The sequence below is a fragment of the Delphinapterus leucas genome, chromosome 6, assembly GCF_059928025.1.
Source record: "Delphinapterus leucas isolate spDelLeu-1000000601 "Yukka" chromosome 6, BTC_Dleu_Yukka2, whole genome shotgun sequence".
In the NCBI taxonomy this organism is placed as follows: Eukaryota; Metazoa; Chordata; class Mammalia; order Artiodactyla; family Monodontidae; genus Delphinapterus; species Delphinapterus leucas.
Genome location: NC_143134.1, coordinates 90751115 through 90767077, shown reverse-complemented (window position 1 = coordinate 90767077; position 15963 = coordinate 90751115). Strand labels below are relative to the sequence as shown.

General features: G+C 46.5%; 1 protein-coding gene across 1 annotated transcript in view; it reads right to left on the bottom strand.

Moving 5' to 3' along the window:
* The window catches only part of LOC111188112 (stimulated by retinoic acid gene 6 protein-like), a 61427-nt gene that overhangs the window by 31572 nt on the left and 13892 nt on the right, over positions 1 to 15963 (bottom strand). The window contains 2 exon segments of the mRNA XM_089913448.1: positions 1114 to 1214; positions 2975 to 3050. Coding sequence (XP_089769574.1) covers positions 1114 to 1214; positions 2975 to 3050 — 177 coding nt within the window.

The following is a 15963-nucleotide window of genomic DNA, read 5'->3' as shown; positions in this document are numbered from 1 at the left end:
GAATTCAAAGCAGTTTAACATGATCCATACAGCAGTCTTACTTAAAAAGTCCTACACCAGGCCCTACATGCCAAATGCCTGGGGCAAAGTCTGAAGATCTTCTTTATCCACCAGCCTCAGTCTCTCTCTGTGCCTCAGCCAATGTGGCTTAGACCTGGCAGTTTGGGAGGGGCTGACTGCTCTAATGGGTGGTAACCAGAATGTTTGCTACTCTGGGCTGGTATATGGTACATGGACATCGTTGTTGGATTTCTCTCACCGCAATGGTCAGATCACCCTTAGACTCCATCCTGACATCCTGGCTTCCTCTCCCTTCTCCAGAGCCCAAGGCTGAGGCCTGAGTGTGTTCACACCCTTGAGTCTTCTCAGGTTATGACACTGGGAGAATCAGAGCCAAAAGCGACCAGAGCTGGGTTAAAGCTCTTGTCACTCGGTAGCTCTGTGGCCTTGGGCAAGTGACTCAACTTCTCTGAGCCTGAGCTAGCTCATCCATTACATGAGGATAACAACCTCCACCACGCTGGGGTCCATCCTAGTAGCGTAGGCAAAGCAGATGGTTCAGTGCCTGGGCCAGAGTCAGTATGCAACAAATGCTAATTGCATCATCATCATTAGTAGTAATTAGAGGGTGACGAGGCAGAGAGATGAACAATTAGAACTCAAGGAAAAATGTGAGGGGAGCAGAGATTCAGAATGGCAGAGTCGGAAAGGCCCTGAAAGCTCCCTGGTCCAGCGGGCTCTCCTGGGACATGTCTCATGCCTCCATCCCAACAAGGAGGCTTGCTGCCACCAGTGACAAGGAACTCTCTCCCCCCTGCTTCTTGGGGTAGCCATGGTGCTGAGTATGGGAAGGCCTTTCCCATACTGAGCTGAGCCTCTTCGAGTTGTTTTAAGCACTTCTGGGCAGCCCTGGGTGCTGACGGTGCAGTAGCTTGGAAGCCAATTCTGAACTCTCTGGGCCTTGGGTGGATTGAGGCAGGGAGGGGCAGGGCTGTCCACGGTGGGGTAGAGGTGGGTGGGGAGGTAACTGGTGGTTAGCCTAGTCTTACAAATGGTGTTGGTCCCAAACACAGAGTACCCCAAGCTGTAGTGATGGACCTTGGCTCGACTCACATGATCATTCTGAAGCGGTTCCCCAGGAGGTAAGAGGCGTCATCTCTCTGTCTATGGTGCTCTCGTCTTTGGAGAAGGGACAAGACCAAAATGATGAAAAGCTATAGAAAGAGAAGATGAGTCTGTCAGAGGGAACATTCATCCTCAACCCCTCGGTGCCCTCGCTGAAGGAGAGTGTGTGGGTGAGCAAAGCACTCAGAATGTCTAGGACTCAAACTCCACACTCGGAGAGCTGGCTGCATGCCCCGTTGAGCTTCCAGAATGTTTTGTACTGAGCTTTCCTTTGTGTTGCTCTGAACAGACATGGGTTCAAATACAGTCTCTCCCACATACTGGCTGGGAGGGAGACTTAACTTCTCTGAACCTCAGTGGCCTCATCCGTAAAAAATGGGTAATAACTTTCAGGTTGCAAATCCTTCTTTGCTTTTTATTCCTGTGGATTCAGTCATATTCTCCTATACTTGATGCCCCTTTTCTCCCTTTACTAGAAAATTCCTGAGAATTATCTACACTTGCTGTCTCCATTTCCTCACCTCTCACTTGCTCTTCGACCCCCTAACATGGCTTCTACTCCCATACTCCACGGAAGCAGTTCTGGCCAAAGTCACTAATTACCACCTTGTTGCTCAATCCAAATGTAAACATTAAGCCCATATCTGCTTGACCTCACAGCAGCATTCAGTGTTGACCTCTTCCTCCTCTTAGAAATACTCTCTTCCCTATGCTTCTATCAGCCACACTTTTCTGGTTTTCTTCCAGCAATTCTAAGTCTCCTTTGCTGGATCATTCTTTACCCAACCACCAGATGTGAAGCTCCTCATGGTTCAGTCCAAGGACCACTCATCTTACTCCCCCATCCTCTCTTCCTCGGTGATCCCATCCATGTCCACACTTTCAATGGCCACCAAATACACAGAAGACTCACAAACTTGAATCTCCAGCCCAGCTGTGGTCCAGAATCATATGTTCAACTACATAGTTGGCATTTCTTTTTGATGTGTTGAACGCTTCTCAAATTCAGTATGTCTTAAATGGAACTCTTGGTTTTCCTCCCTGCCCTGTTCCTTCATCCACAACAAACTTGGATGCCCTCTAATTTTCTTTAACAAGTGAATGGCAGATACCACCATGCTTCCAGCTGTGCAAATTACAAACCCAAGAGTCATCCTCAACCTCTCCCTCTCCCTCATCTCTCTATCCAACCCATTACCAGGTTCTACTGCTTTTACCCCTTGAACATCTGGAGGTGACCACCGTCATCTAGGATGATGTAAAATCACCTCACCTGGACCCCTGCAACCATCTCCTAACTGGCCTTCCTGCCTCCTCTCTTAACTGCCTCCAACCTGATCCCCACTTGCAAACAGAGTGATCATTTCAACACATAAATCTGATCACACCATCCTTGGGCCAGAAACACTCCACTACTTCCCATTGTATTTAGAACAAAGACAAAACTCCTTCATACACGGCCTGGCCCTGCCCACCTCCCCAGACACCTCCACCTCCAATTCCCCACTCCAGCCACACCAGCCTTCTCAGCTCCTCACACTCTCCATGCTCCCGCCCGCCACGGAGCCTTTGCACGTGCTCTCCCCTCTGCCTGAAATGTTCTTCATTACGTCTTCCAACAGACCTCAGCTCCAGCACTGCTTCCTCAGAAAAGCCTTTTTTGACTCCCCTAAAAGTCAGTGCCCCTGACTCTTGGGACCTTCAAAGCCTTCTTCTGCCTGTGTTTTTAGCGCATAATGTAAGAGAGCAAGTCTCTGCTGACCTATTCAGATCCCTTTGGGAGACTGTGTATGGGAGCATCCCAGCTCCCCTCCTCTTCCCTCATCCACCCTCCCCTGCCTTCACTTACTGATGGGATGAGGGAGTAATGGAGGAAGAGCTCCATGTCCACCGAGCTGGCACAAGTGCCATTTAGCTGCCTGGTCCTGAAAAACAACCGAAACACACGTTCACATCGTCAGTCACTGCTGCAGTCATTGACCCTTCAGCCTTGAGCATCACTGTCAGGAATTTGGCTTGTAGCCCACTGAGATCATCTGACCTTTTTTAACTTCCGTTTCTGAGTCAGTGCCACTCACCTGTGATGTGTCTTCCCTAAGTGGATTATCTTCTTTCATATCTCTTTCTCCAGGTTAATTATCTATACAACTGCCCTACTAACTGGATCTAACTCCTTCTTTTCTTGATGACATAGTCATGGACAGATTCAGGTTCCTTGGCACCCAAAGCTTATATTATTTGGATGTCCTTTTCAAATAAAACTACCAAAATATCTTATCTTTTCATATATTAAGGAAAACATATCACTATGTAAACACTTAACCAAGGTGCCTCCCACCCTCCTAGAGCCTTGGTAGGGTCCTGTGCAAGTGAGGGCCCCTGAGACTTAAGCTTCAGTAACTTCACAGGAAACCAGCCTTTGGACGTGGTTTTTCGTAGCCAGAGGTCAAGAAGCACCTGCTCACTCTGATTCACTGCTGGGCTATTGGGGCAGGACAGTGGTCACCTGGATGACAGACTGTGGACTCTGTCCTCTCCAGACCTCAGAGTCTGCAGGACAAGGCTGCTGGGGTCTCGTGTGTGAAACACATGAGAGCAGTTTCCTGGTCTCTCTTTGAAAGGGACCTGCTCCCTTCTGGGCTCCCGCCACACTTCGCTATCGCTGCTCTGACTTGCACTGCACCACCTCAGCAAACGCTCACCCTCCAGATCCTTGCTCACTCTGTGCCTCACTCCTGCAGCATCCATCTGGCCATCCCTCGGGCTTCCTTCCCGGTCAGCTCCCACTTTTCCCAGAAGTCTCAGGGAAGAGCATTCCTCTGGGAATCCATGAGCATGGCATACTTCCCTGAAAGTTTTTAAAATTCCAGTACTCCACGGTGATGTCTAAACATAGGAATAAGACAACTTAGAAGTGGGGGGGGGGGAGATGAGGGTGACTCATGCTGTCGGAAATGTGATAGAACTATAAAATTTAGAATTCTGTTTTCAGGAAAGTAAACTGAGCACATACATCAGTCTCCTCGTTCTACAAAAACCCTCAAAATAGCAGAAAAGTTTTTTTTTAAGAAAGAAAAAAAATAGCCATATTTGGAAACAAGGAGGGAATCTATCAGGGACACAGAATCTACTAGAAGATGCTGAATGATGGAGAGCAGTTAGGACTAGATCAAAGAGAAAAAGCATCAGCCAGCACGGCTACGGGCTGTGACCACAGGAAAGCGCTCTACACTCATATGCAAGAGGCTGATGCAGGCGGGGGTTGCTGACAGACCACAGAATGATGAGTTGGGGTCTCACAGAGACCCAAGAGTCCTCCCACCCTGCTGACCGACCAGAGGCAATGGGGTTAACCTCTCTGGGAGTAGTATACATGGGTCACAGAGAGAAAGGCAGTGCTCCAGATCACAGGTGGCACCTGGGAAGGACCGGGTGCTTTGGATGTAGATCAGCTGCTGAGGTACCCCATCGAGCGGTACATCCTACCTGCATCCTGCTGCGCTGAAAGCACACCTTAGTACTAGCTGTGGTAGCAGCTGCCACCCACCCCCAACAAATATCCCAGTGGAGGCTCCAGCACAAAGACAAGCACCCAACCCAGAAACATCAAACATGAGGAAAGATTACACCACCAAAGGGAGCCGAAAATTCAGCAGATAGAGGAGCCCTAAGGAAACGAAGTTAATACAGAACCTCTCTGAGATAAGGAGTAGAGGAAATTCTCTACAAGAAGAATGAACCTAGGAGGAAGTAGAAGGGTGCAAAAAGCCACAGAAAGTAATTAGCAAAACTTCCCATTACTCCTGAGCACAGGACTTTAAATATATACACATATATACATACATTTTTAGAAACACAAAGACTCAGAAAGACCTTCATTGAAAGAAATATTGGAGGAAATTCTCAAGTAAATCTATGAGGAAGGGGAAGAATTTAAGAGGAATAACAAACAGAGAAATTAGGAAAATGTATTGTTAAATATCTAGGTAATTATTGTGAAATAAAATGTTTGAAATGCCAATTTGGAGTTGAAATACCAGATGATACCCCACATGGAAGAAGGGAGAGGTGGGTAGGAATAGGTGTAGATACAAAGGGAAGTGAAATGATGACCAAGTTCTTGTCATGTTTAGAAAGATGACGTAGAAACATGCTTTCTCTTTCTGGGCTTTATAAGTAAAATATAATTCTAAGTAGGTATGTTAAAAATCCACAGTTAGCTACTAGAAGGATATAAACAGAAAGTAAATCAATGTATTAAGAAGTGTATATGAAGGAATGAAAATTCAATCACTCCAGCAAACACAGAAAGAGAAAAAAATGAAATAAAGACTAGAAACACCACAAGAACAAAACTGTCCAAAGAATATTAAGCCACCAACAAAGAAGAAATAAAAATATTCAATACATTTTTAGAACTTCAACTAGTAATAAAAGGAGAAATTAAGATGAAATGCTGTCTTATCTATTAAAGTGGGAGTTATTAACAATACCACCCAGCAGGGGTCCCCAAGCCCCAGGCATGGACCCGTGCTGGTCCACAGCCTGTTACAAACCCGGGCCGCACAGCAGGTGAGCAGCGGGTGAGCGGGCAAAGCTTCATCTGCCGCTCCACATCGCTCCCCATTGCTCGCATTACCGCCTGAACCATCCCCCGCCTCCCCCCTGCCCCCCCGCCCCCACCGCGCCCTCCCCCCTGCCCCCCACCCCCCACCCCCCACCCCCCCCGCCCCCCCACACCCCCACACCCCCACGCCCCCCCGCCCCCCCCGCCCCCCCCCCCCCCCCCCGCCACCGCCCCGCCTCCCCACCGCCCCGCTTCCGTGGAAAAACTGTCTTCCATGAAACCGGTCCCTGGTGCCAAAAAAGGTTGGGGACCGCTGCTACCCAGCATTAGCGAAGGTTAAGACAAGTTGGTATTCATTTGCTGGTAATCAGAAGTGTAAGGAGGTATAACCATTCTGAGGATTAACTTTGCAATATACACCAAGAACCTTTAAATACAGCAACTCCATTTCTAGGAATTCTACTTCTAAAAAATATACACTACGGAAATAATCAGAGAGGTGCCTGAATTCAGGTACTAGAATGCTAAGATTCTCAACTCTTCCTGCCTCCCTCCCTCCCTCATATGTGTGTATAACATTTTAAATGTAATATATGTTCATCGTAAAACATTCAAAATACTTACAAATGTATAAAGTAGTAACTAAAAGCCCTTTCTCCTTCCATAATTATGTGTGTTTATAACCTGTAGTTTCAAGCAAAAATGGGATCGGACTAAACTTGATTTCTTCATTTAATCAATAAAGGAAATGGAATTCATTTAATAACGAAAGGCAATTTCTAATGTTAGGATATACAGACCCACAGAACTCTTTCATCAGGGTGACCCTGCCTACACAGATTCACTGCTGAGCCGGTCTTCTGCTTGGAGGGCAGAGCTGAGAGTTAAGTCTGGCAGCAGCTAGAAACAGGTGAGCTCAGGGACAGTAGAGAGTGTAGCTCTCTAAATAAGGGGTCCATAGCTATGCTTTCACTCCAGCAGTGAATAGATGAAGCAGGCACTGGAGTCAATCCAAGTTAGAAGGCCACTGAGAGCCCCTTCTTGGTCTCTGAGACTCATACTGCTTTCTAGTGGGTCCAGGGCTTGAGGGGCAGATCTGTGGAGGGGTAAACAGCTTTTGCAGGGCAGCAGCCAAACAGCACCCCCAAGTGTAGAAAATCTGATTTCCACTGACGATAGCTTGGAACTGTGTTTATGATACACTGTTAAGTAAAAAAAAAAATTATAAAACAATATGATCCCAAGTTGTGAAGAGCGGTCATCTCTGGGTTGTAAGATTTGCATTCACTCTACTTTTTTTTAATGCTTTTCTTGAATTTCCCAAGGGTAGTACGCAGATGCATTGCCTGACAGCTACTTAGAACAGCGCTTGACACAAAAGAGACAGTAATAAACACATGTCGAGTGAATGAATGGCTTGCTTCTGTAAACAGGGAAAAGACTGGACTTTATGCCAAAGCAATAAAACACCATCTGAAGGGAAGTTGCCCAGGAATCAGCATAAAGTGAAAACATGCAAGATTTGTTCTGTGATAGGGTATAAATGACAAATCTTTCATTATTTAAAAAATATTGGAAATAAAAAGCTATGAGGGTGAAACAAGCAAGGACACACAGCTGGTGCATCTAGAGCAAGGGTCGTCTGCGTTCCCAACTCCTTTCTCCAACACCCCACGCTGATTGCCTGATGGCCTTGGTGGGGTGTCTCTGTGCTCCCGCAGTCCTGATTCCTTTGGTCCTAACATTATCACTCTATAGTCACAAGTTAGGGCTTCCCTGGTGGCGCAGTGGTTAAGCATTCACCTGCCAATGCAGGGGACACGGGTTTGAGCCCTGGTCCGGGAAAATCCCACATGCCGTGGAGCAACTAAGCCCGTGCGCCACAACTACTGAGCCTGCGCTCCAGAGCCCGTGTGCCACAACTCCTGAAACCCAGGCTCCTAGAACCCGTGCTCCGCAACAAGAGAAGCCACCGCAATGAAGAGTAGCCCCCGTTCACTGCAACCAGAGAAAGCCTGCGCACAGCAACGAAGACCCAACTCAGCCAAAAATAAATAAAATAAATTATAGTCATAAGTTAAACACATGATAATAGCTTTTATTGATTAATGTCACTTTATTGTGTGTCACTATGTCCTAGGAATCCTGCTATTTTATATTACCTTATTTAATCTTTACAAGAATCTTGTGAGGTAGATTGTATTACCTCCTTTTCATAATGAGGAACTGAAGCCAGGAGAGGTTACCTAACTTGCCCAGGGGGAGGTGAGGCTGGGAGCCAGGCACCCCTGCATGTCACCATCCTCCCAGCTCCCGCTGCTGGCTCACGTGGCCCCTTGGAGCTCCTAGCATTCGCTGGCCTTCCAGGCTATGGCTGACTCATCTCTGATCCCAAGTCCAGCCGAGCACCTGGCACAGACAGGATAAGGGCATGTCTGTTAAATTCCATGGGAACTTCCCTCAGGAAGCTGAGGCCCAGAGAGGGCCAGTGGGCAGAAAACATCACGAAGCCCAGGACTACTTCAGGTCCAGCTCAAGGGGCTCAGTGAGCGGGACCCTGACCTGGCTCCCACTTCTGAGTGCAGAGAAGGGTTGGGAAGGAGGGAGAGGTATGTGCAGTGTGTGTGTGTGCGTGTGCACGCACACGTGCCCGCCCATGTGATGCCTCCAGCAATGCAGTAGCCTGTGTGCTGGGGTGTCTGACTCTGGGCCAGCCCTGGCCCGCCTTTATGAATCCCATCAATCCTCTAACACACAGCCTCCCCACAGTCTTATCTTGGGGTCGGAGGTAGATGTAATAGTGTGCTCAGGCTGGCTTATACCAGCTTGGGACTGTCACATTATCAGGAATTTTGCAAGCCGGTTGTTAAACAACCACCATTGGTAAAAATTAAATTATATAAATGTATAATTAAATAAGTTATTTAAAAGGAAGGTAGTAAAGCCTCAAAACCCATCACTTCCTAATTATTTTGCTATGTTTTGCTATGATTTATTCTCTAGAGGTAATTTACATCTGTTATATCTGCACCATGAAAACTCTATGTTATGGTCTGTGCCACTACCGTGCCTCTCTTCACATCTCCATGTCAGCAACATCATGTTGTTAGCTTGAAATTAGCCATGCTGGGAGAATTTATACCAGGGAAATGGGTGAACACTACAAATCAGGCTTTGATTTACTGTTCTGCAGACTGTCTAGAAAGTGACAGAGAAAATGTTAACAAGGCAGATTAAATTTAAACATATGTTTGTAGCCATTACATTGTGAATAGCAAAAGAAAAAAGAAAAAAAGAGGAAATATTCTTCTAGAATTTAAAACTCTTATCCCATTCATCCAAAAAATAGTTTCTGGCAACTGACATTGACAAATGAGTGAAGTTCTGACTTATATATACCTTGTCTCCATTGTTTCACATTTGTGTTACTCATTAATGTCAATAAAAATATCAACCAACATTCATGTCGAAAATAACCTCACGGGTCAATGGCAGGTTGGCTACAGACACAAGAATTTGGCAAAAATCAATGAAAGCATTCTTTGAGATTTAATTGGCTCTGTGCAATCGGCAAGAAAGATCACTGTATATTTTATTATTTGTAAATTTTGGGTGATGATCTATTCTAACAGTACAATTTATATTAAACTTATGTACGTATATGCATACTTTTTTCAGGGAGCCAGTTTCTACACATTTCCTGGCACACCACTGGGCAGATGGGACACTGGTTCTGGGAGTGGTCAGGAATAATGAGGATGGCTGAGTTTGGAGACCTATGTCAATATAAACTATGCTTTAGGAGAAAGACAAGTTTAGTAGAGAGAACACAGGAGCGGGCCAGTGCCCTGCCCTACCCTCTTCTCCCAAAGCTCTGCAAAATGAGGGGGTTGGACCAGATCAGTGTTTTTAAGTTTTTTGACTACAAGTCAAATATACATTATAGCCATGACCCAGTTCGGACACATGTGTGCAAAACAAATGTTCATAAAACAATACCATTAATATGATCTCTGGTAACTTCAATTCAATTCTATTCATTTTGTTCTTTTCCATCCCATTTTGTAAAATGCTGGCCGTAAACACGAAATTAGTTTTACAACCCGCTAATGGGTGTCAACCAGCTGTTTGGAAAAAAAAGACTTGACTATGAGGTGACTGCTAGGGTAGGGGCTGTGCACCCCTGAAGGCCTCTGACTCCTGACACCTTCAGCAAGTATTGGTCTTTGCACTGCAGGGTTCCCGAATACCAGGCCTTGTTCTGACGGATAGACAGCAGGTAAGGTCATTTGCAAACTCTTTAGCTCAGGCCCTATCACTTGTCTGGAACTGTTGCACCAGCCTCTTTGTTCATCCCCCTGAGGCCGGAGTCACCTGGAAAGGACACTCCACCCTCCCCCAGACTTAGCCTGCAGTGCTCTCTGGTGCTCATCACTTCTGCTTCCTGCTACAGGTGCATTTTTCATGCTTAATCTCTCACTTTCAGACTGGGCTTTTCATAAGCAAGAAACGTGCTTCATTCCACTTTGAACTCCTACCATCCCCCACCCCACCCCATCCCCAGCTTCTGACTAGGGACAAGGTACATAACAAATCCAAGCAAGTGCTGAATGAATGAGTGAAGAGGGGAGAAGGAAGGGGAGGAAGGTGGGCGGGAGAGAGGGAAACATCTGTGTACTCTGCGTGCTGGGCAAGCACACGGCTGAGCTGCACCCTGTCCACGCCCATGATGTGAGACACTCCGGTCCACCCTTGGCCACGGACTCACAGACTCCTGCCTGGTCACTCAAAGGCTCTGGAACCCAAGGCCATGGGTGGTTTGAATGCCCCAAGGACCTGCCTCCAGCCCCCCACACACGGGCAGTTACGAAGCCTCATCTGGGCACCTCCAGTGGTGGGAATCCTCCAAGTCGCCCCTTCCATCTCACCGAGTAAGGGGGCCCAGAGGGAAAAGTGCTGGACCTGGGAGTGAGCCCCACTCCAGCAATCATTAGCTGTGTGCCCGTAGAGGGGCCCTGCCCCTCTCTGGGCCTTACTCTTCTCATCCTGAAAATGGATCTAATACTCCCTTACAGGCTGCCGTGAGGATTAGATACAATGAGAGTCCAGTGCTCAGTTAGTATTGAACTTTCCCATCCATTCCCTGCTTTTGGACCAAAGAAAAGGATTTTCTTTCATTGGGTTGAAAGGGGACTCTCACTGGCTGTTTCTACCTCCTCAGATGCCAGACCCCATCTGCTCCTCTGTCCCTGGAGCATCTGGGGTCAGCCGTCGCCAGACTGAGCGCCTCCCCAGCCCCAATCCAGTGCATGTCATGGGCAGCTGGCCAGGCATCCCTGGCCTCCTGCTAGGTGAGGGGGTATCCGGGACTCCCCTGCCCTGGGCCCCTGACCACACAGTGGACTGAAGTCCTTCACCTGGTTAACCAGTAGCCAGAGTGCTGCACATACCTGGCCCTGTGACCAGTGTCCTGCTCCACACTGCAGGCAGGGGGGCCCAGAGCACCCTTGCCCAGATTGGCCCTGCTGTCCTCCAGAGCCACCAGCTTCCTCTGAGGCTCTCACATGAAGGTGACTGGCCAGGAAAAACCATTTCGAGGCCACCCAGCTCTGCTGCTAAATGCTGTGGCTCCTTAGGCTCAGGGGGGCCCGTGGTCTCAGTTTGGTCACTTGCAAATTGAGAAGGTTGGACTGCTTGGGACTCAGCCCACAGTCACAGCAGCCAGCCCACTGTATGGAAAAGTCTTTTCATGCGTCTGTGTCCCCCACTGGATGGGGAGATACTAGGGGGCAGGGACCTTCCTCATTCTTCTCATGTGCACAGCTCCTGGCCCAACATGTGGCAACAGCAGGTGCCCACTAACGTTTCCTAAATGGATGGATGGAAAGCTAATGTTTCTCAAGGGCCTACTGTGCACCAAGCTATACCTTAAGGGTTATGCTTTTATTAACTAATTTCAGCTTCACAACAGGCCTGTGAGAGGTACTATCATCACCCCATTTCACAGATGAGAAAACTGAGGCTCCAGAAGATGAGGAAACTCATCCAAGCTCACCCAGCCAGTGAGCAGTGGAGCCAGGACTTGAACCCTGGCAACGTAGATGACCATGTAAGTATCTGATAGCTGTCATCCTCCATGACTCTTCAGTGAATTTTTCTGTTCCTAAGGCCAGGGCAGTGTGAGTTCTTTCGGCACAAAGACATGAGAATTGCAGGGGCTTGTGAAGATTTGCGAGTGGATGTGTGTGCAGGTCATTGGTGTACGCACAGCTTTAAGAATGGTGTGGGGGAAAGCAAACTCCCTCTCAAGATGAAATCCATGAGGAAATGACAGGCTGTCTGAGGAGGGGGAGTGGGCAGGGGTGTCCAGGGGACTGCCCACGTGTTGACAATTGTTGGAGCTGGGTGATGGGAATAGGGCGTTCTTTATATTATTCTCTCTTCTCTTGTATAAATATGTACACATCCATAATAAAAAGTTTAAATTTTTAAAATAAAGTCCACGACTATCACAAAACCCACACAGGCTGCCACCTTGCTGACGGTCCCTTCTGTTTTCCTCCCAGCTCCTCCATCCCCCTAGGCTTGCCTCTGACAGCCTTCCCAGAAAGTTCCATGTGTCTTTCTGTGCTTCTCTCTCTTATTGCCTATTGGTTTGTCCCTGTCTGTCATTTTCAGTGACTCTCTGAGAATCAGGGGAAGTTCCATAATGAAACACACATTGATACCCTTTTTTGATTCCATTTTTTCCCCAGGGCCTCTGTCTTCTCTGTGTGTCCAAATCTGTTTTCTGCTTCTTTGCCTTGACTACTCCCATCCATTTGGACCTTGCTTTACAGGTAGGAATTCTCGGCTCTGGTTGGTAACCTCCACCAGACAGTGTGTATAGGTGGGTTTTCATGCCCATGTGGGTCCTCAGATCTGCCCAGAGGAAAAGCCTGGGGTTTGGAGTCAGAGACCTTGCGACCTGGGGTGAATCATTTCTCCTCCTGAAGCCTTGGTTGCTTCATCTGTAGAATGGGTGAGATCTACTTCCCTAGATCATTAGAGAATGGGTATGAATGGTGCTTTGTTAACTGGGAAGCACCATGCTTGCTGGTTCTCAGGCCTGCTTCCACCTTCCCTACAACTCCCTCCCACAGACGCTATTCCACGAGGTGGGAGTGGAGGATTCCAAGCAGCAGCTTGGCCCCCCCCCAGCAGACCCTGGGGCCCCTCCCGGGGGAGGGGGGGCGGACACTGGCGTCACCGAGAGACACAGGAGCCACAGTACCAAAGAGCTGGACACCCTGGCTGGGTGCCTTGGCTCCACCACCACCTGGTTAACTGACTCAGAGAGACAGAATCAGCTCAGTCAAGTTGGGAACAGAGCTCTCCCCCAGGGCAGAGGGGCTGCGAGATCTTCCCCTGTTCTGAGCAGGGCACTGTGGGAAATAACAGTGCTTTACAGTTTATAAAGCACTCTCATCCCAAGGTCTCACTGGATCATCAGAGAGCACAGGTCAGAGGGAGCCTGGCACTTGTCCACAGTGGGACTCAAATACAAGTGCTAATTTTTTTTTTTTTTTTTTGCACCGCTCGGCATGTGGAATCTCAGTTCCCGGACCAGGGATCCAACCCGCACCCCCTGCATTGGAAGGGTGGAGTCTTAATCACTGGACCGCCAGGGAAGTCCCCACGGGTGCTAATTTTAAGATGAGATATTGATTGACCTTTTGTGTCTGGCCTGTCTTTATTCCATCTTCTCCCAGGGCCTCTCTGTTTTCTCTTCTGTGTGTCCAGATCTCTGTTTATTTTCCTTTGCCTTGACCTTGCCCATTCATTTTGAGCTTACTGTACTGAGAGGAATGGTCTGCACCTGGTAGGTACCCTCCTTTCGGAGGGAGTGTATGGGAATGTTTTCAAGCCTATCTGACAACTTCAGACAGAGTTACCATGCAAAAAATTGGTGATTGAAGAAGACAAAAGCTCATTTTCTGCTCCCTACCATTCTTAGCTGTCCAGTAAAGCAACATTCATTTTCATTTATTTTCACTTAGTAAAATAATAATAGCTATCGTTCATTGAAGGTTTATCACATGCTGGACATTGGGCTATGTATGGTCTTTACAGTTATTATCTCAGTCTTTTTATAACCTATGCAGCATGGACTATTATTCCAACTTCAAGGATAAAGCTTTAGCGAGGTGAAGTAAACGCAGATCTTCTCAATTACAAAGCCCTTTTACCTCTACTTTCAGAAGATCCTACCAAACTAAGAGAGGAGTTGGAAAGATCAGTGGCCATTCACAACCCCACTCACAGAGACCTAGATTGGCTGTTAAGGGGTATTCTTCCCACGCATGATTATACCATAGTTAGCAGACAAGCCAGGCGGGCCCCTGGGAAAAAAAAACCTCACAGAGGAATCAGACAGCCAGAATCTCTCCCAGGCCCTCCTGCAAATGACTTGGAAATGGTTCAATAGAGGCTGATATTCAGAGGCTGACAGAGCAATTGTAGAGGCTTTCCCCCCTAAGGTGAATTGGTCCAAGGTTGAATATGCACTCAATAATAAGGCCTTTGTTTAAAACACCTTAGACAGGCTTTTTCAGTCTATTAAACCCTGAAGCTCTCTAATGTAGAAATCTTTTGATCTCCATCTCAGTAGGAAATCACCCTTATACAAAGCAGCAAGTTTAGTTGGATGGGTGGGTCAGTCTCTTGATATTCAGGTTACAACCCAATTCTCTGAAATAGAAAACAATTGTCTTTGTCTTGCAAATCTCTACAAAACCAGAAATGTGGCTCTAGAAACAATTCAAAGTCCACCTAGCCTTATCAATCCCCAAATCTCCCCTTTTCATCTTAAAATGCTTGTAGATATTGGGATTTCAGAAACAGAGTTGTACTGCACTTAAGAAAAAGGACAATTTTAAATAGTAATTACTCTAGACCTCTAATAATAGGCAAATATACCCCAAAACTCCTTGGAGAAAACTTGAGTACTTTCTCTGTGCCTTCTTGATGTAGATTTTCTACATTCATCTTCTCTGGGACCTAAGAACCATTCTTTGAAAAGCAAACTTCAGGGAGAAGTTTCTCTTCAGAAGCAAAAGAGAAGGAACTATGTGGAAATCAGACTAATGAAAAACCTTAAATGTCCTCCCACAAATCTTAGTAAAAAGTTTTAGCCATCTGAGCAGGTGACAACTGCCAAAACAAAGTTTGAATCCAACTGTTCTTTTATAAGCTAGTGAGTTTTGTATTACTGTATGTGTCTCATGGCTAAAATTTTAGAACAATAGTTATAAGGTCTTGTTTGCATCTGTCTGTATGTTTATGTATGTTTATACATGTATGTTGTAGAGATGTGATATCTCTCTACCTCCACATGGTAGTGTCGAAATTAATGTATAAAGAGCTCTATTTACGTGGGTTGAAGGACACGTGTTTGTAAGGATTGGGTATTCTAAAACTCTCATAAGTACATAGATAACGTTATCTCTGTTGCAAAACTGGTCAGCAAGGAAAATAGCTTGGGATGATGGCTGACTTTGTCTAATGTCTCATTAGGTTTTTGTGAATAGTCTAAACATAATTGTTGGGAAGAAGTGATGTAGATAGATGTAAGTGGGATAAGAGTTTTCAGGTGAACTTTTCAGCAATAAATATGTGTATGGTATTCTAATTAAAAATAGCTACCAAGGGCTTCCCTGGTGGCGCAGTGGTTGGGAGTCCACCTGCCAGTGTGGGGGACACAGGTTCATGCCCCGGTCTGGGAGGATCCCACGTGCCGTGGGGCAGCTGGGCCCGTGGGCCATGGCCGCTGAGCCTGCGCATCCGGAGCCTGTGCTCCACGGTGGGAGAGGCCACAGCAGTGAGAGGCCTGCGTACTACAAAAAAAAAAAAAAAAATAGCTACCAAAATCTTTTTGGTAACTTGAAACCTTAAAGTTTTGCTAAGCTAAGTTAAATAATGGAATCTCATTGAATATCTAGATCATTTCCAAATAAGATGAAACAGTGAAACATTAATTACTGAACACAGGTTTACTAACTCTTCTTATTACAGAGAAACTAAAGATATTTTGGTTTATTAGTAAATGTGTTTTGTGCCACATTGAAAGATTGTACTATGAAAAAGTGTATGCTTCAAAATTATGAAATGTATTCATAAATTTGCCAGTCTACAGAATTCTGGTGTAACAGTTCACAACTGCTCACTTCTTAGTTTTCACTAGAAGTTAAGGTTGCTAAGGGTTAAGAATTCTAATTAATATATGTAATTAA